The 19,914-nt window shown below is 31.0% G+C and overlaps 2 protein-coding genes across 5 annotated transcripts; one reads left to right on the top strand and one right to left on the bottom strand.

Annotated features, from left to right (window-relative positions):
- Nucleotides 1-3,437: 3,437 nt before the first annotated feature.
- On the bottom strand, nt 3,438-6,994 carry LOC107954683 (E3 ubiquitin-protein ligase RNF4). Of its 3 annotated transcripts, none has more exons than XM_016890311.2 (5): nt 6,759-6,994; nt 5,745-6,106; nt 5,452-5,506; nt 4,401-4,516; nt 3,438-4,195 (listed from the first exon to the last, which is right to left on the bottom strand). In XM_016890311.2, exons 2-5 carry the CDS (start codon nt 5,988-5,990, stop codon nt 3,974-3,976), a joined length of 639 nt encoding a protein of 212 aa, XP_016745800.1. In that variant the 5' UTR covers nt 5,991-6,106; nt 6,759-6,994; the 3' UTR covers nt 3,438-3,973. The 3 variants fall into 3 exon arrangements, with proteins under 3 accessions (XP_016745800.1, XP_016745799.1, XP_040952468.1); XM_016890310.2 differs by having other exon boundaries at nt 5,745-6,044; XM_041096534.1 differs by lacking the exon at nt 6,759-6,994 and adding an exon at nt 6,156-6,386 and having other exon boundaries at nt 5,745-6,044.
- Nucleotides 6,995-9,000: 2,006 nt separating this feature from the next.
- On the top strand, nt 9,001-16,029 carry LOC121219053 (uncharacterized). 2 transcript variants are annotated; one of them, XM_041096532.1, is made up of 5 exons: nt 9,001-9,318; nt 11,143-11,218; nt 13,014-13,095; nt 14,835-15,205; nt 15,281-16,029. In XM_041096532.1, exons 4-5 carry the CDS (start codon nt 14,900-14,902, stop codon nt 15,683-15,685), a joined length of 711 nt encoding a protein of 236 aa, XP_040952466.1. In that variant the 5' UTR covers nt 9,001-9,318; nt 11,143-11,218; nt 13,014-13,095; nt 14,835-14,899; the 3' UTR covers nt 15,686-16,029. The 2 variants fall into 2 exon arrangements, with proteins under 2 accessions (XP_040952466.1, XP_040952467.1); XM_041096533.1 differs by having other exon boundaries at nt 9,023-9,318; nt 11,143-11,248; nt 15,281-16,009.
- Nucleotides 16,030-19,914: the final 3,885 nt, after the last annotated feature.

Raw genomic sequence — 19,914 nt, 5'->3', positions numbered from 1 at the left:
TATAGCATCTTTCAACATGAAACAATCCTCGATTTTATGTCTATGTCATTGTGGAAAGCGCACTGATCCCTCAAGTTCATCCTTCTCCCCATGTTCCACTCTAGGGTGGCTTGGGTAAGATCCCAAGGCTCTTGACTTGAGTGAGAATGTAGGTTCAGGTAGCATTTAAGGGGGTGTAAGCTTCAAACCTTCCCTAAGGAACATATTTTCTAGTATGGTCTTACTGAGGTCTCGAAAAAACCCTGAGTGTGTCACTTTGGGCCTGAATTTTCTACGGCCTATCGTTTTTTACTCGCAGTGATTGGCTAGGGGGCCCTGTCTACTGTGAGGTCCCTTATTGTTTCTGAACTTTCTATCTTCTCTTTAAAAGGTGGCACGCGACTCTTTTGATTTCCTTCGCTTTTACGAACTTGTGGGCTCGCTCATAAAGGTCAGTCAGACTCTACGGTCTATTATCTATGAAAGAATATTGTACATGGTCATTTTGTACACCCATGATAAAGGCATCTATGGCCCACTGGTCTTCTAAGTTCTTGGTGTTTAGGGTCACCGCATAGAACCTCTTCACGTAGTCCTGAAAGAGCTCGCCCTCACTTTATTTTACATATATGAGTCCCATAGGCATATTCATGATCGCTATGTGGGATCTGAATTACCCAAGAACATCTGTCCCAACTACAAGAAGTTTCAAACTGAACCTTGTGGAAGGGATAGGTACCAATCATTGGCACTCTCTTTGAGCGTTGTGGAAAAGGCTTTGCACTTCGTTGCATCTGATGCTCCCAGTACATTCATGTAGTCATTATATTGCATCAGATGAGCTCGTGGGTCCCTTCTTCCCTCAAATATATCTTTCGAGACCTTGAAGTCACGTGGTAAGTTCACCACTACGATTTTAAAGGTCAATGGGTTATTGAAACAGAACAGTCAATTCATGTCCTGCGATTCAGAGTGTAACGCCCGTACGTCTCTATGCAACTCGTCCATCTCGTTTTGTCATTCTTTGATCTGCGTGCCTAGGGCCTCGTCTTGCATGTTTACATTATCCTGAAAATCGGAGTTATCATAATGCACCTTTCTTCGCAGCTTCTCGTTTTGTTTCAGCAACTCTTATTGAATAGCTTGTTGTTCGAACCGCACCTCCTGAGCGGCCATCTATTCCCTCATAAACCTCATTTGATCCTGAAGGGCCAGGAACTGCTACGGAGGTGCCTCTTAGTTGAGAGGGAGTGGCAACCCCTCACTAGTGAAGATATTCAAGTCCAAAGGGCCAAAAGCTCCCTGATAGACCGTATTGCCGAGATTTTATGGTCTATCAACGAACCACTTGGCAAATAAGTTTGTTTTGTTATGATGGTCACCAAAACCTAACGCTCCGGCCTATCCTGATGAAGAGTTAAAAGGGAAATTTTCACTCGAATGAATCATTTGCTTCGAAAACTGAAAAACACTTAATCAAACTCAAAAAAATCTGATGACCAAAAGTTTGTCCGAGCTCACCACACTAGTTGTTGAGTAATATTTTCTTTTATGTTATTGATAGAAGTTTTCGGGCATTGATACTTGTTATAAATGCTATTACAGCTCATGATAGGGCCTCATTATTTTTCTTGACTCCGCTGCCTCTAGTACTGTCCTTCTCAATGAACTCCAAGTCTATTGGGCATATGTCCACGGAGCACACGGTCCTTTCTGTTCTTAGGACTGACATTCTGGGCGGGCTCTGTGCTTGCTAGACATGTGCTTGGATAGCCTATAGAGCACACAGTCCTTTCTACGAGCCCCTTAGATGTATGCGAATTAAGACTAAAACCTTCCCTATATTCCTACAAGCTAGATTTGCGGCCTTGCCTTGCGACTTGGGGCCTTGACTTTGCCTCACGAGCTCGCTTTGTTGTCCTCTTGTGGTTCACCTTGCACTCAATATTCTGATGAGACCTATCCGAGTCACGGGTCGGAGACCCAGATCCCTTTAAGACTCGGATCAATGATTACTGATAAATAACAAATATATAAATATTAATAAAGATGTTTTTGTAGTTTCAAATTAATATTAAATTCATTAAAAACAGACCTAAGCAAAAAAAAAGGTTCAAAGCGTTGCCCGGGGCAGCGGCCAGCAGAGAATGGGAGAAATGAGGTAGACATTCTACCAGCTCTGTCCAAAACTTTATTATTATACGAATTTTAGATATCAGATGGCTCCACGGATATTGAAATTGATAATGCTTAACCTTCAATTTTTTATCTACCATTCTTAGAGCAACCTATGGCGTGACATTTTAACGGGAAACTATGGATCTCAATTTTTTTTTTCTAACTTTTGTTCTATTTTTTATGTTTCAAGTATTCATGTTTTTTACACTTATATTCAAAAAATGAGTATATATATTTAAATTGTTTTAAAAAATTAAAAATATAATATCAAAATATATCTATTCTCTTAACATTGATTTAAAATTGGGTAAGATAGATAATCAGCAGGGCCGCCAGGCATGAACAATGGATAACCCATTCCAAAAGAACCAATCTTTCCGTTGCATAATGCAGCAAATATACCTCTCAAAAAGAGTAAGCAGAACGTCAGAATTTCACTATAAAACGGGTTCGGAATGGAACAAGGCACCCCAGGAACAGTGAGTAACACGGGGAAAATGGCCAAGGCAACAACACTCCTCTTTCTTATGGCCATTATCCTGACTGAAGGAGCAAGGGATATGCCACTGAAAGACCAAGTTTACAATCCCCAGGGCCTCCTTGGTCTTTGGGGCCTTCCTTTATTTGGTTTGCCACTTCCCTTCTTTAAACCACCCCCATGTCTCGGGCATGGAGGACCATGCTGCGGAGGTCTGTTTCCATTCCTCGGGAAACCTAAAGCTGGGACACCCCTCAAGAATTTCACTAGAGCTGATGTCAATGGCGATGCCATTGACCCATCCCCATGACCCAGCCGGTACAGGAGTTCACAGCCACCGCCGGTTTAACTGTAGTCATGTTAATAAAGATCGTACCACCTAGTTGAGTAGTGGCCATGTTTGTGCTTTTTGTTGTACTTGAATTAATGGGAAGTTCACAAGCTTCTAGTGATCTTTTACTTAAGATCATCCGTCGACAAACAATTAAAAAAAGTTCTGCGTATACAATAGATTTCAAGCAAACAGCCCCACCACCACCTCATGTTTAAAAGGAAAACAAAAAGCTAACAAAGGTAATTCAGCCTGACTTATGCTTGTGGCTGATAAATTGCTTGTTTTTGAAGGCACAATGGGGTCATATAAGTTCAACATAGGGAACTTAGGCTACCACCTTTCAAACCAACCAAACTTGCCTAACGCAATTCACCTTAACCAGCAAACCAGGCAGACAACCGAGACCAATCGGTTCACAAACCTTAGCAGAAGGTGCAATATAAGGGGAGTCCACAACCACAAGCAACCTAAAGTCAATTTCTTTTACTGTACATAAATAAGTTGTTTGTCAAGTCTAGATTTAATTCAAATAATAATGAAGCTGAGGTTATCAACTGGCAGATTCACATGCATCTAAGAAAGCAATGAAAAGCATGCTCAGATAACTTGTCAAAAGGATTGTTTGCAGAAATATAGTTTAAAGCTTGGGCATCTTGAAGATTCCAAAATCCAAAAATTAGCTCCGCTGATGCACAGAATTCAATGCTTCTTTCTCTTTTCAATTGCAGTTTGAGTTATCCCTGAAATAGAATAGCAACCATCATCAGAAGTTAATTTGAAAGAATGAATAATATCATTCAGAAAGCTGGCTACATAATTGAAAGAACATCTTGAAGCCCAGTATCATGACAGAAACAGAATGCTTTAGAAAAATGGCAGCGTAACAGTACATATATAATTCCCTTTCACAACCTTTGATTCATTTTCCTTCCAAAAAGACATCACACACATACACACACACAGAACAGCAAGTTTACATCACTAATTGGGCATGAAGCTCATTTTCAGCTGGCTGATGGAAGGAAGACCCTAATTAGTTCCTTTACAGTCACTCTTTTCCTGCAAGTTGGGCATTTTCCCTGGGCTGCTATTGCAGCTTTGATGCATGCCTTGCAGAAAATGTGCCCACATCTTGTTGACATCTCCTCATTTAATGAACCCATACAAATTGGACAAGTGAAGGTTGGCTCCTTGGGAAGTGACTGGGGCTTTGTAATTTCCTTGACCTGCCAATCAATTAGTTAGTGACTTTTATTCATAACTTCAACAAAAAGCCAGAGGTGCCACTGCATGAGAACATGTGAATGGACAAAAAGTTGGGAGATGTCCAGTCAAAATGTCTTAGATCTGATGACTAGAAACATATGTACACCCTATCCTTGAAAAAATCTGCCTTGCATCTTTTGTAAGCACTAAGAAATAAGTTCTTACCATAGACTGCGGTGAACTCTCCAAATTGATATACCGATCACAATTGATAACTACTGGGGTCGGAGGAAGTCTCCTGCACCTGTTCAGGTTATTATTAGTTGACCGAGCAGGCCGCCCTGGAAGGAGAGAGATGTGAGCTGCAACAACTTCAAATACCTAGTAATCTAGGGTCCAACACTTCAACTACAAAAGAATAAATAAAGTAAATAAAGAACCACCAGTCTCTAAGTTGGTTGACCTATCCAGTGACACAAGAAACATAAAATTGGAGTAGATCAGTTCGCTGCGAAATAACATTTACCTCACTTGAGGAAAAGGTCTGTTTTATTCTAGTGCTTGAGCCATCAGTAAACAGTACAACCCACTTCACAGGCCCCGATTAAGGGCAAACAGCTCAGAGACATGTGTATATTCTATAATCCCCTTAACAAACTAATATAGACTATAAAGTTATCAAAAATTAGTAGTATATAGTTCTAAATCTAAAGCAATCACACCAAAAATATGTTCTGAGAACTCGAGGACATACGAAACAAAGTTTTAATACAATTCTCAGAAGTATATAAAGAAAAAATTGATCGGTTTCTTCTAATGAGTTATGAGGCACATGATGTCAAATAGATTTCCACTTGGATTAAAGACATGTTTGGTAAATAGATTGTGATTGCTTTGCTTGTAATTGTCATTTCTGAAGAGAATTCATCCAGGTTCCTTCCGTATTCCTATTAATCTTTTATTTTATTATTATTATTATTATTATTTGGTATTTTATCACCCAAAAAAACCACACGAAAATCCCTTATGATCAACAAGTTAAAGGGTGGTCTTAAGTTTCCCTAAGGACCCTCTAACTCATAAAAATAATTAATCACCTAAATCATGTCAGAAATCAAATTATTATGGCGTCAATAATATAACTAAAATGGAATCTTTTGACGTCGAGCAGATATATAGAACAAGGTTCTTTTATGCAACATGCTTACGGCAATGCAGGTAGCAGATGACGAAAAAGAAAATATTAGCCACACCCTTCCCTAATAAATTTAGCTACCTGAATCTACGTCAACAACAGTCCTTCCACGGCTTCTCCTAGAATTGTTTTTAGCCTGACATAAAACCCCAAGAAAATTAATAACAGTCTACATAATGCAAATGAATCCATAAAGACAAGTTTAATGTACAGTTAATGTGAAAACAAAATACTATTGAACAAGAACTGCATACCGCTGCGAATGCTATAGCGGAAGATTCAATTACATCACCATCATGCAAATGAATCCATAAAGACAAGTTTAATGTACAGTTAATGTGAAAACAAAATACTATTGAACAAGAACTGCATACCGCTGCGAATGCTATAGCGGAAGATTCAATTACATCATCATCAATAGCTTCAACATCAATAGCTTCAACATCAATAGTTGCAGATGGTGGAGGCTGTACGGGTTGAGTAGTCAGTTGCTCAGATCCAGCCTGCTGCGAAGTACCCTCCTGTTCCCTGATTTCAGTGGGAGGAACATTGAGATCCAGGAGTGCCTTCCTTCGTCGATACCCTCTAACAGAAGGCCCCCTCACTTCTATTGTGCTCATGTTCGGCTTAATATTTTTCCTAAGTGCTATTCAAATATGCAGCCTCAACAATACCTAAAAACAATCACCTTGAACTTCAACATCAAGTTTTCACTAAAACCAATAAATTCTTTCACCTGATTGAAGCACGAGAAAAATAACATTTGAAAAGTATAAGAAACTCACAAATACTTGATTCAATCTCGACAGTTACGAAAAAAACTCATGATTTAGAACTCAAAAAGATCCAGAAAATGAGCAGACAGACACTTAATTCTTCTAAACTCTTAATTTGAAAAAAATGAAAGAGTAATATGCAAATAGTAATTTGAATAATATTTTAGCAAAAAAGATATGTTTTTTTTCTTTCTCAAGCTTGCTTCCTTAATGATCCAAACAGCACCAAATGAGTGAACAACTGATTTCCATATTTCCAGCTTGATATTGTTGATTAAATTAATTTATTTAAAGAAGTACGGGATAATGAACAACCACTCGACATAAAATCATTTTTTTTTTAATTAGTCAACATTCGAACTAGAACCGATCGGCAGATAAAAACCCGCAACCAATCAATTATAATAAACTGATAATCAAATAAAAAATGAACTTTAAGAAATTTAATCAAATTTAATTTAAGAACACATCAAGATTAGAAAAAAAAATGTAATAAAAATATCTCAAATCTCAGCAATTGAACATCAACCAGATCACCGCATTGATTAAAACGAATTGAAAAAAGAATAAAAGAAATTAACAAGAGAAAGTATGAGAGATTTAAAAAAATACCTTGAAATCATGGAAAAATGGAATCAATTTTCGAATTCAAAAAATTCCCAAAAGAAAAAAAAAGAATAATTGGAAGGAAAAAGAAAATTAGGATTTGGAAGGGAGGGAGGGAGATGAGGGAAGGTGGAAAACCTTATGAAAATCTTGTGAATTTAGGGTTTTTAAACAGGCAAAAGAATTTAGTGCGAGGGAATGGAAAGGAACTGCTGGTCACAAACCAGGAAATCTTGGTTTCCACGTGGCTTGATCTCTCGAATTCTAATACCTGTCACGTGGTGACTCACATATGCACCACGTGGCTATTTTAAAAATTAGTTCATTTTTAAAAGTTAGATTCATGCTAGATTCTCATTCTTAGCAAGTGGCTTAATTATGTTTATGTGAAACCATGGAATAAAAATATAAAAATTTTATATTTTTTATACATTTATAATTTATTTCTTATTTTAATTTTTAGGAATTTAATTTTTATATTTTTTGAATTTAAAAATTTAATTTAGTTATTATGATTATTAAATTTTTTATTAAATTTATTAGAGTAAAATCTTAAAATTAAAAATATATATTCACTTGATAATTATGCAATAATAACCATAATGTTGAAAATAGTAACTAAAATTTTTTTCCTTAAAATTATTCATTTGAATTTGTCATGATAAAATATTCTTGGTTGTTGTTGTGTTCATAAGAAAAATTGACATCAACATTTGATTGACATAATTAACGATATTAACTGTTTAGCCTAACTAATTATATTATAAAATAAAGGAAGCAAATTATATAAAAAATTAAAGCATGTATATATTAAATCTCACATTTCAGTATAATATAGAGACTATTATCTTATAATGTAAAAAAGAAAACAAAGACAAACTCAAAAGAAATGGGAAGCCACTCTATCAATCTCTAAGAGTTTTAAGACATTTAAATTATATATAACAAAGTAATATTTTAATAAAAAATAAAAATATTAACTATTTTAATTAATTAATAATATTATAAAAATATAAAGATCAATTTGTGTTAGAATTAAAATATAAATATTAAATCACAAATTTAAGCATAACAAAAGAATTAAAATTTTAACCACTAATTTATGATGTAAAAAAAGTTTGAGAGTACCATGATGTGCCATGCGTCAATAGAAGGAGGATCATTTAGACCTTTTTATATCTATATTATTTGTAAAGAATTATAAAAGATTATGTTATTTGCAAAGTAAGATATATGATTTTGTCAGTGTTTTTATAAATAAAAATAAAAATTTAGGCTAAATAGGCTATATATACCAAAAAAAATTAATTGACTAAATAGGTCGATATTTTGAAAATTTAAGGAAATAGACCGTTTTTAGAGAATGTGTGAAAGTGCCTCCAACTGGATGCGCTTTCCCTTTAAATTGCATTTTTTTTTACTTTTTTTATATAATTAGCTTCTAGTTAGATGGTTAAATGTTAGTGGTTTTGTTCTTGAGTTTCGAGTTAGATTCTTTTTTCACTCACATTTGTATTTTTTATCTTACTTTATTCTTACTTTTCTTATTATTCTATTGTTCTTGTCTTCTAATTTGAATTTTTGAATTTATTAAAGAAAAAATTTATTACAAATTGTCGAAAGATTCGATTCGTTAGAATCCGATCCAAGAACAAGGATTATTAGTAAAAATAGAATTTTCGGGAGATATAGAAAGATGCAAAACTCTATATTTCTATTCTATTTTTTCTCTATTTAAATTATATATACATATGCAATGGAGGAAGATAAAATTTGTTTTATTTGTCTCTCTAAATTCGAATTTCATTTCACAAAAGAAAATTTTACTTTTTATCTTGTTGCTAGAGGTTTACTCATTAGTAATGTCAAACAATAATAATTATTCACATAACTTGTTTTTCGACAATTCCTTTTTTGTCACAAAGTCAAAGCCCATTACGCGGGTTTTGACTTTTTTGTTCAATTCCTTTTTTTAGTGAAATGGGATTTTCCTATCATGTCAATATTCATGCAAAAATATTAAAATAGATTTTTCTTTAAATCAGATTTGTGGTTACAAAACTACTATTCCAATAACCTTGAAATTGGGTCATTACAAGGACACTATACATATAACAAAAATTTCTTTTACCATTAGAATTACACCATGTTTGGTTAGATGTATTGGCATAGCCATTACACCCCTATTCTGTGGGCCCCACTTAATTCCACTTTAATCCTTTGTTTGGTTCACTGTATTAGCTAACACGGGTCTATTACATTACAGACCTAATCCCTAAAATTCACCGATTTCTAATCCCTTGTTTAGGTCATGCTTCACTTTTATACCCTGTTTTACCCTCCCTCCCGATCGACGCTTCCCCTTTCCGTCTTCTGTTTCTTCCTTCTAGCTTGCGGTTTCTGCAGATTTACTCCTTCTGTCTCTCTGTCACTCTTTCGCTTGGCCTTCTCAACCTTTTCAACACAATTTACGCTTGGCCTTCTCAACCTTTTCTTTTCTTTTTCTCTCTGTCACTCTTTCGCTTGCTCTCATTTGGTGGGTTTCCAAGTTTACTGCAACTGAAAGGTAAACCAATTTCTAACTCTCTTTTGCTCTCAAACTGCTTTAATGTTTGCAGCTCTAAATTTATACTTTGTTTTTTGGTTTAACTTAAATCTTTCTTTTTTGGTTCTGTAACTCTCTCCAGATTTTTTTTTCTTTTATTTTATATTCACTGTTTTTTCTTCACTCTCTCTGGATCTGTAAGCCCTCTCTCTCTCTCTCTTTCTCTCTTATTTTCAGTTTTCATACTTCCCGTTATGATTAACTTGCAAAAATCCTATCAATAATTTTTCAGGGTTTATTATTATTATCTTTTTTTTTGGAGATTAAGTTGTGTGGTAATTAAATGAAAACTTGATCAAGTGTCAAGGACTTAAAGATTTAATCTTTTTTGTTATTTAATTTTGGTCACAGATTCATTTCTCTGCTATTTTTTTTTCTTTGACTTTCATTGTTCATAATATTACTACTTCTTACATCATGGAGGATTTAGGTTGACCGGTTCGTTTGACTAGGAATGGTCGAAAAGAATTTCTTATTATGGATTCCATCTAGTGTTTTGGTTTAATATACTGGAATATGTTCATGTTTCTGAAAATCAATGAATAAGAGCCTATAGACCCAGATTTAGATACAGATTATTTTGTTCCCTTTTTTGTTACATATTTCCTGTTTAAATAGCTAAAGAGTGAAAAATGGAGATCCTATTGTTTGTTAGGCAGTTTTGAAATGGATGTCTACTTTCAAATATGACTCTGTTTGATATTGAATCCTCGACAAGCACAAATCCCCTTTTTCATATTGAATTGCATTGTTCATGCTTCTTTCAGTGAGTCCCAGTTACTTCTCTTTTAGAGTTTGATTTAATAGCAGGGCAGCAATTTCCATTGCTAGTTATATTTTGTTTGGTTCCTTTTTCATGTCTATGGTTATGGTTCCTATTGTTGTTGCATTTGTACAAAATATTATCCAGTCGAAGAAAGGGATATCCCCCCTTAACTTCTTAAAATCCAAACATTAAATCTAGAAAGATTTGATATTGAATTGCATAAGCAATTGCTGTTATTGTTCTTGGATTTGTTCATACATTTTTGTCTCACAATTTTTGTCGAAGCACAAATCTCTAACCTTTGAAACTAAAGTACGTAGTATGTTTCTCAGTCCAACTTAGTGCTAATGCATTTTCAAAGAAACCATGGTTTGAATTAACTTTTTAGTTCCATTATTTGCTCACCTATTCCTTGTCTCGTTGAAGCAGTCCCCTAATACTGGGGTTTGATTGAAAATTAGCATATGTGATCTCATATACTTTACTAGGATATTGAAAATTTAGCAGTCCCCTAATCTTGTTTGTGGTTGAAACTTTAATAGCAATGGAAATTACTGATAAGATAGGATATTGTAATTGCACCAGCCGAGCTGCTGCTTTTATGTTATTATGGAGGCACTAGGTCATGTTGCTTGACCATGTCCTAATCATTTTGGCAACCTGAACAATTTTACTGATAAAATTTTATTGCTGCTGTAGTAGTTTGTATTCTAATGAAATGTCATCTATGTCCTAGTCATTGATGATATTCTAATGAAATGTCATCTATGACCTGGTAGTCCAATGCCTTTTTGTTTTTCTCTGGTTTCAGCGTTGTGGGCATAACAATTGTGGCTTCAGGCCTTGCAAAATTTGAGATTTCAGGCCTATCTAAATAATGTGTGATTGATTTTAATACTAGTCAAATGCTTAGAAGTGTAAATTATTTTGTATATTAGCACAGTTGTTAAATTTCTTGCGCCTGGTGTATCTGACCACTGTTGTTCCAGTATATTGATGTTCTATGTGAAATTTTGTAGGTATTGGACTGTTAGCTACCGATTTGCTCCAGACATAAATCGTTAGCAAGCTGAAGCTCTAGTTGCAATTCAAGAGGTTTGGTAACTTATCCAATCTTCTAAACTTGTAAGACTTCAAAATCAAATACAGAGAAACACAGTAAAACACATACATGCTGATTTTTTGCATGGAGTTTTAATTTTTTTTGGAAATTATTTTCTTTTTTCGGTCTTTTAGTTATTCATTTTCTATTTGGTAAAGTAAATAAGAATTTGTGCTTACAAGTATTTTTTTTAATTTTAGCTACTTGAATCATTATAATTTGGGTAAGTGTTAAAACAATCATCAACTGTTGTGAGATTACAACACTCAAGAGTTTGACTGGACATAAATGTTTCATCGTATCATAATAAGAACTGTATGATTATGATGAACTGTATGCTAAATTGCTAATTTCCATTTTCTTAATTCATCATATGAATTTTTTAGGCTATTAGTAAAAGATGTTGTTAGATTAAGCTGTGTTGTGGATCGCCTGAGTTCTACATGTTTCTTTTGTTGAAGAGCCAAGCCTTTTTCATTTTCTATGCTGTCATATTGCCATGTATTCACATACAAGCCTTCTATATTCTTCTTATTTCAGGGGCTACAGATTTTAGCAATTGATTGAACTTAATTTTAAAGCACAAGTTTGAATGAATTCCTTCTATTTTGCTTGTTTGTATGCATGTTACTTTGGTTTTGCTGGAATTCTTTGAGGGATGATGGGCTCAATTACGATACTTCATCATTGAACTCAAGTTTCGGTGTCTACGAGAACTATATATGTTCTGTTTTTTTTTTTTTTTTGGTTTACTCCATAGTAATGTTTGGAGAGTTATATTTTGCAAGTGGTGATGTAGTAAGTTGATTTTTATTGGTATTGAAAAATTTGAATTTGGGATCGAATTTCTTAAGTTGATGTAGTTCAAAAATTTTAATCGAATTTTTTAAAATTGGAACATTAGATATAATCAAGTAAAGAACTTGATTAAAAAACAAATATTCAATATATTAAAATTGGATCAGTAGATATAATACAATGAATAAATTGTAAGGTGATTAAAATTGAATAAATAAATTAGGAAAATTTTATTAAAAATAAAACTAATTAAATGTGTATATTCATATACACCGCATTAATTAAAAATATTTTTAAATGATACAAAGTAAAAATATTATTTTAATAATATTACATATATATCGACTTTTGAACCAGTGGCAACTACTCCAGTACAAAATAAAAAAGGTAATTAATAAGCAGGCTCATTCATAATTTTTTCCCCACAGAATGAATGATGTTATTTGCAAATAAAAGCAGTCCTCAGAAATCTTCTCCCAAATTTTCTGTGCCATTGATATAAATATAAACCGGTTAATGTGGTATATTAATATATAAAAAGAAATGAGTTTATGCTCTATTTATAAAAGCAGAAGCTAATTAGAGAAATTTTAATGAAAACAGTATACTAAATTGATCTACTTATAAAAGCAGAAGTTAAGAGTGGAATTATTATATGATGAATTGCATGTGCACCCAAATTTAGGCATTTAAACATAGCCATGTTCAGTATTTAATACAACCATGTATATTTTAAGTGACTATTCTCTTAAACCGCATTTGTAGCTAACACATTCTCATTTTCATCGTTCATGTTGGCTTTTATTGATTAAAAATACCAACACCATTTATTGTAATCATGTGCTTTCAAGTTTCAACTTCTACTCTTTTGTTATATATATTTTATTTTAATACAATGATACACGAGATATAAATTGCAAAGGTAATTTTAATTTCTATTTTTTGCTTCGTTAAGATTCTAAACTTGTATTGTTCATTTTTCTTTGATAGTGTGATATTGCTTCCTATTGAAACGGCTTGTTTGATTGCTTCCTCCACCCACAGTGTATCAGCTTTTTTTCACACAATCACTGTAAGTTCTTTGGCAATTAAATTATTTAATTTAATTTTACTGTTATTGAAATTATGATTGGAGAAATGTGACCCTTTTACTGCGATTTGACAATATGGAACACATTAATATATTGCAGTAATGGCTCGTCTGCCTTTAATTGCATAAAGTATGAGGCGTAAAAGAATTGGTATTGCATTGACAATATGGTTGGAAATCTGTAGAATTGCGATTTGGTTCTTATTTACAATGGGTGCCAGCCTTAGCCTACATACTTATAGACCAAGGATCATATACCTTAGATTTTTATGCAAAACGGGATTATGTGAAAAGGCTTGTATATGCTAGTGACGAGACATGTATTGAACAAGTTAGGATGAATAGAACTGTCTTTTTTAAACTATGTGAGATGTTAGAATCGTTAGGGGGATTAAAGTCGCCGAGAAACATGCTTTTTGATGAGCAAGTGGCAATGTTTTTACATATCATCTCCCATCACCTGAAAAATCGAGTTATCAAGCATCACTTTAGAAGGTCCGGGGAAACTGTTAGCAGAGCATTTCATAGTGTTTTAAATGCTGTCATACGCTTACAAGATGTGTTATTTAAAAAGGCGGAGCCAATTACAGCTGATTCTTCTGACACAAGGTGGAAATGGTTTAAGGTATTGAACTGAGTTTTATATATATTTTGTACAACATTTAGTTGATTTAGATTTAAATTAGTATTCTAACTCAAGGTTTTATATCATCTGATATAGAACTGCTTAGGTGCTCTTGATGGAACCCTCATCAAGATTAAGGTTCCAACCGTTGATAAACCTAGATATCGAACGCGAAAAGGTGACATAGTAACAAATATGCTAGGTGTTTGTACACCTGATATGCAATTTGTTTATGTTCTTCCTGGTTGGGAAGGTTCGGTTGCTGATGGACGGGTTCTTCGAGATGCCATTAGTAGGAGACATGGACTAAAAGTTCCTCATGGTAAAGTAGATAGTTAGAGGACTTTGAATTATTCATTAATATCAAACTTTTTGTGCTGAATTAATCATTTAAAAAAATTATTTTATAGGTTGTTATTATCTAGTTGATGCTGGATACACAAATTGTGAGGGATTTCTTGCACCTTTTAGAGGATAACGATATCATTTGAACGAGTGGCGTCAGGGTTATTAGCCAAGTTCTCCGCAAGAGTTTTTTAATATGAAACATACCTCAACACGTAATGTTATTGAAAGATGCTTTGGGTTATTAAAACTTAGATGGGGAATACTTAGGAGTCCATCATTCTATCCTGTAAGGGTGCACAATAGAATCATTATTGCATGTTGTTTGCTCCATAATTTTATTCGAACCCATATGAGTATTGATCCTATTGAAGCGGATGTGGAAGAAGGATTACCTAGTAATGTGGTGGATGACGATGAACCGAATATCGCAAATATTCATCCATCGGATGCTTGGGCTACTTGGAGGATGGAACTAGCCAACCAAATGTTCAATGAATGGCAAGCATCTAGAAATTAGTTAGGTTTAGGGACAAAATGAGTTTGAGTTAATTTGTTTATGTTATTTTATGTATCTAGTTTGTGAAACTTTGGTGGTGTGTGAATTGATTTTTCTATTGTACTAAACTTGTTGAATTATAATTTAATTTCTTTTCATTCATGATATTGAACTTAATTATAATTTTATAAAGTGTTCACATTTTGATATTAATTATTAACAGTAATTAATATAATTTGTTTTTTTCTTAAGATAATTATGTCAGGTGTGCAAGCTTCAAATATTTCTTCTCAAGCTTCTCGAGCAACCAAAAGAAAATGGGTTCCAGAAGAAGATGCAGCATTAGTTCCAGCATGGTGGACTTGCACAATGTTGGAACATTTAATGCTGATACTGGGTTCAAAGCTGGTTCTTTAAACGAGTTGGAAAAAATGCTAGAGAAGGCTTTACCCAACGCAATGTTGAAGGCTAGACCTAATATTGAATCGAGAATTAGGTTACTAAAAAGGGAGTGGTCAATCGTGTATGACATGCTTAATGGCCAAAACAATAACGGTTTTGGTTGGGACGAGCATAGGCAGCTCGTTGTTGTTGAAGATGTGGTTTGGGACTCCTATTTAAAGGTAAGAATTATTTTAAGTCTTTATTATCTTATTTTTACCAAACTTATAACCAATATGATTTCCCCATTTTTTTAGAGTCACAAAGATGCCGCTCAATTCAAACATCGTGTTTTCCCTTACTACGACCAGCTTACTGCCATATACGCAAGAGATCGAGCGACTAGGAAAGATGCTCAAACAGCTGCTGATGTTCTTGAAGAAATAAATGCTAAGGATGTACCTACTACAGATATGAATGAAGAAAGAAACTCATTCTATGACTGCGAAGCTGACATCCCTTTGGATGACATGATGTTTTTGCTACGGAGCCGAGACAAGATAGAGACCAAGGGGGTTCCTCATCTTCAAACAAGAAAAAGAAGAAATCCGATGCTCTTGATAATATGTCTTCTTCATTTAATGAGGCTGCCACTTTATTGGCCGAAAACATACGGGCCATTGGCGATCAAATCAGTAGGAGTATTGCCTCCGATGTGGTAGTTCAGCAGAAGTCAGAAGAATTCCAGATCATCCAAGAGAAAGCTACAAATTTATATTCAACCTTATGGGAAATTGAAGGTTTAACCGACGATGAGCGGTATTGAGCTTTGAGTAAAATTTCAGATCATCCAACTCAAATGCTCGTTTTCTTTAGTTTACCTTCTGCTGCGCGATTGGAATGGGTCAGAAGATTTCTTTCTGACCATTAAAAATCAATGTTCAAACTTTTTGATGTTGTAAAACTATATAACATATGGATTATGATGTAGAATTTTATTTTCATCTAACCTTTTCTTAATATAAGTTAATTATGTTTATGCAGAATATAATTCTCAAGTTATATTATGATTTTAGTAAATTCATATATGAATATTTATTATTAAGAATTTTATGAAATTATATATCATTATTAAATTATATTTAATATTAATTATTTTAAATTATATAAATTCATATAAGAAAATTTATTATCAAGAATTTTATGAAATTATATATCATTATTAAATTATATTTAATATTAATTATTTTAAATTATATAAATTCATATAAGAAAATTTATTATCAAGAATTTTATGAAATTATATATCATTATTAAATTATATTTAATATTAATTATTTTAAATTATATAAGTTCATATAAGAAAATTTATTATCAAGAATTTTATGAAATTATATATTATTATTAAATTATATTTAATAATAATTATATTAAATTATACAAATTCATATAAGAAAATTTATTACTAATAATTTTTTAAAATTTTATTAAATCATATATTTTAATTAAAATATATTTAATAATAATTATTTAAATTATATTTTATACTATAATATATTATGATTTTAGTAAATTCATATAAGAATATTGATTATTAAGAATTTTATTAAATCATATATTTTAATTAAAATATATTTAATAATTATTATTTCAAAATATATTTTATACTATCATATATTATGATTTTAGTAAATTCATATAAGAATATTGATTATTAAGAATTTTATTAAATAATATATTTTAATTAAAATATATTTAATAATAATTATCTTAAATTATATTTTATAGTATCATATATTAGGATTTGAGTAAATTCATATAAGAATATTGATTATTAAGAATTTTATTAAATTATATGTTTTAATTAAAATATATTTAATAATAGTTATGTTAAAATATGATTAAATTATTTATTATTGATATTAATAATCTTATTAAAATTTAATAACAATAACAATAATCATTTATCTAAACAAATTTCTGCTAAGGGTATTCTAGTCATTTTAGTTTTTTTCCTTATGCTATTACACCTCCATTCCATTCAACCAAACACAACAATACTATTACGCCTCTATTCCATTACATTCAACCAAACAATTGATTTTCTATTACGCCTCTATTCCAATACAGCGAACTAAACGTGATCTTAAAGTATTTTTAATCATTTATAAGAATTTTTAATAAGTATATTTATTTTATAAATTTGTTATCTATTTATTTATCTATACTTACTATTTATAAAGCATTTTATTGAGCTGGTGCCACCCATCAAGCGAGTCTCAATTCAGTTAGGGAATTATAAAAAAAATCAGACATGATTTTGTGAGTTTTTTTTATATATATATTTATAAATAAAAATAAAAATTTATATATAATGAGATTTGAATAAAGACGTTTTGCATATTAAACTTTTACTTTTCTCAATTGAGCTAAAGCAATTTTTAGTTTTTATAAGATATTTTAATAAATATATATTATATAAATTTGTTATATATTTGTATATCTATATTATTTATAAAACTTTTTACTGAGTTGCTATCCTATCAATTAGGGAATTATAAAAAAAAAACCTTATTTGCAAAGTAAGATATATGATTTTATTAGTGTTTTTGAATTTTATATTTTATAAAAAATAAAAAATTATACATAATGAGATTTAAATTAAGAACACTATACATAAAAATTTATATATAACAAAATTTTCATATTTTATTATTTATTATATGTTATTTTTATATTTATATTCTTTATTCGCGATTTATGCATGTAATAAAATAAAATTTCTAGTATAGTTTACTTACGAAAGTGATATCAGCCTGATGATACATACCATATTTTTAACTGAATCACATATAATATTTTAATGAGATCAAAATTAATAATTTTTATAATAAAAAGTTTTAAAATTTAGTTTGAGAATTAAAGCATAATTTAAAATAGTTTCTAAAATGAAATCATGAGAATCCAACTTTCCCCCATGATAAGAAAATGTTTTAATTTTTACCATCTAACTTATTTATAAATAAATAACTTTAAAAAATTATGACAATATCATATTATTTATAAGAAATATTATAAAAATTATTAAACACTTAATAATTTTTTATAAAGATTATATATTATAAATTTTTTATTTTTTTATCTAATTTACATATTATAAAAAGGGTTAAAATTTAGTATAAGTCTTCAACAAATTAAATTTATATAATTTTATATAACCAAAACTACATATTGTTTGCACCGTGAATCCAAATATTATGCGGTAGATGCTAATTATGCAAATACTAAATGTTTTCTTGCACCATATTATAGGGTAAAAATACCATTTAAGATAATGGAACGAGACAAAAGCACTAAAGATGACTCACAAACTATTTAATTTGAGACATTCAAAACTTCAAAATGTAGTTGAGAGGACATTTGTTGTTCTAAAAAAGGATTTCTCATATTAACAATATCATCTCATTATAGCATAAAAAAAAAGGTTTAATGATACTAGCATGTTGCATACTTCATAACTTCATTCATAGGTGGAATGAAGATGATTCATATTTTAAAGAGTACTTGGAAAAAAGAAATCTCGATAATCTTAATGATACATATTCATATTCAGATAACGAAAAACTCGGTCAATGACCAACAAATGATGATAACGAGTATATGTTAAGTGTTAAAAGGGAATAATCCAACAAGTATGGTACGTCAGAGCAATTAAATAAAATTGCATGAGATATTTATTTATTTTATTAGTAATCGTATTATCAACCACTTTCATGACTAACATATTACATATGATGATTTGATTTTAATTTTTATTACTCGTTTAGAAATTCTTTTATTGTACTAATAACTTTTTACAATAATTAATATTTTTAAAAATATTAATATAACTATGTAATTACAATTTGTACTATCAAACATGGTAGAAAATTACAATTCTTTATAGTTAAAAGAGAGTGCACTTACTTTAGTAATTACACTTTCATCTAAATATTTTGTGCTATCCAAAGAGACCCTAAATGAAAATAATCAATAAGTGGAATTAAATTAATCAATTCAATAAATTATTAGGTTCCCTGATTAAGTATCCTTTTATGAATTTGGAACATCATAAAGTTATAAAGTATTTACTTGAATTTAATAACTCATTATAAATTAAATAATTGAATTTGTTAGGTTTATAAACTTTATAATTAATCATTTCAAAGAAAGTAAAATAAAATATGGATGCAGTTAATAAGGGCATGTCTCTTAATTTTTATTGATTTAATAGAAATTCAATATATGAATTCTATTAACGACATATTATTGTTGGTGTATAAGAGTCACCTCTCTATAACAAACAAAATATTAACAAACAAATGAGATTATTATAGAGATAGTTGACTATAGAAGCTAAGCTAGTATAGGTAATCAATCTTGCATCTATTCTAATTGTATTGATTGGTATACACCGAAAGTAAATTAGAATATTCAACTCTCTTTTCTATTGGTACATGAATAAGGTTGGAAAAAAATTGTAAATTTACATAATTATAATAACATTGTTGCTTAACGTATGAGATGATTTTTTTGGAGTTGTTGAATGATAGATTTTTATTTGAATAATTGATAAAAATTAGTAAATATCAGATTCAAAGCAATTGACTAGCATGTACTAGTTATAGGAGAAAAATGATACATCTATTCATACAATACTAATTACCTTGATACAAAGACTACTTTCATCGATTTAATTGAGCCTTGATTGGTTAAAAAGATTTCTCCATTCCATAGTATATATCAAATCAGATATATCATTAATTTTCAACACTAACTAGCTCTAACAAAACATGAAAATGCTATTTGTGTTAAAGCACGACCGTATGATAGTCTCAAATCCAAGTACTATAGATTTATCATACTTTAGCAACATGAGTAGAATAATAAACAAAAAAAAAATCATAGCATA

The sequence above is a fragment of the Gossypium hirsutum genome, chromosome D07, assembly GCF_007990345.1.
Source record: "Gossypium hirsutum isolate 1008001.06 chromosome D07, Gossypium_hirsutum_v2.1, whole genome shotgun sequence".
Lineage (NCBI taxonomy): Eukaryota > Viridiplantae > Streptophyta > Magnoliopsida > Malvales > Malvaceae > Gossypium > Gossypium hirsutum.
This window is presented reverse-complemented; position numbering and strand designations above follow the sequence as displayed.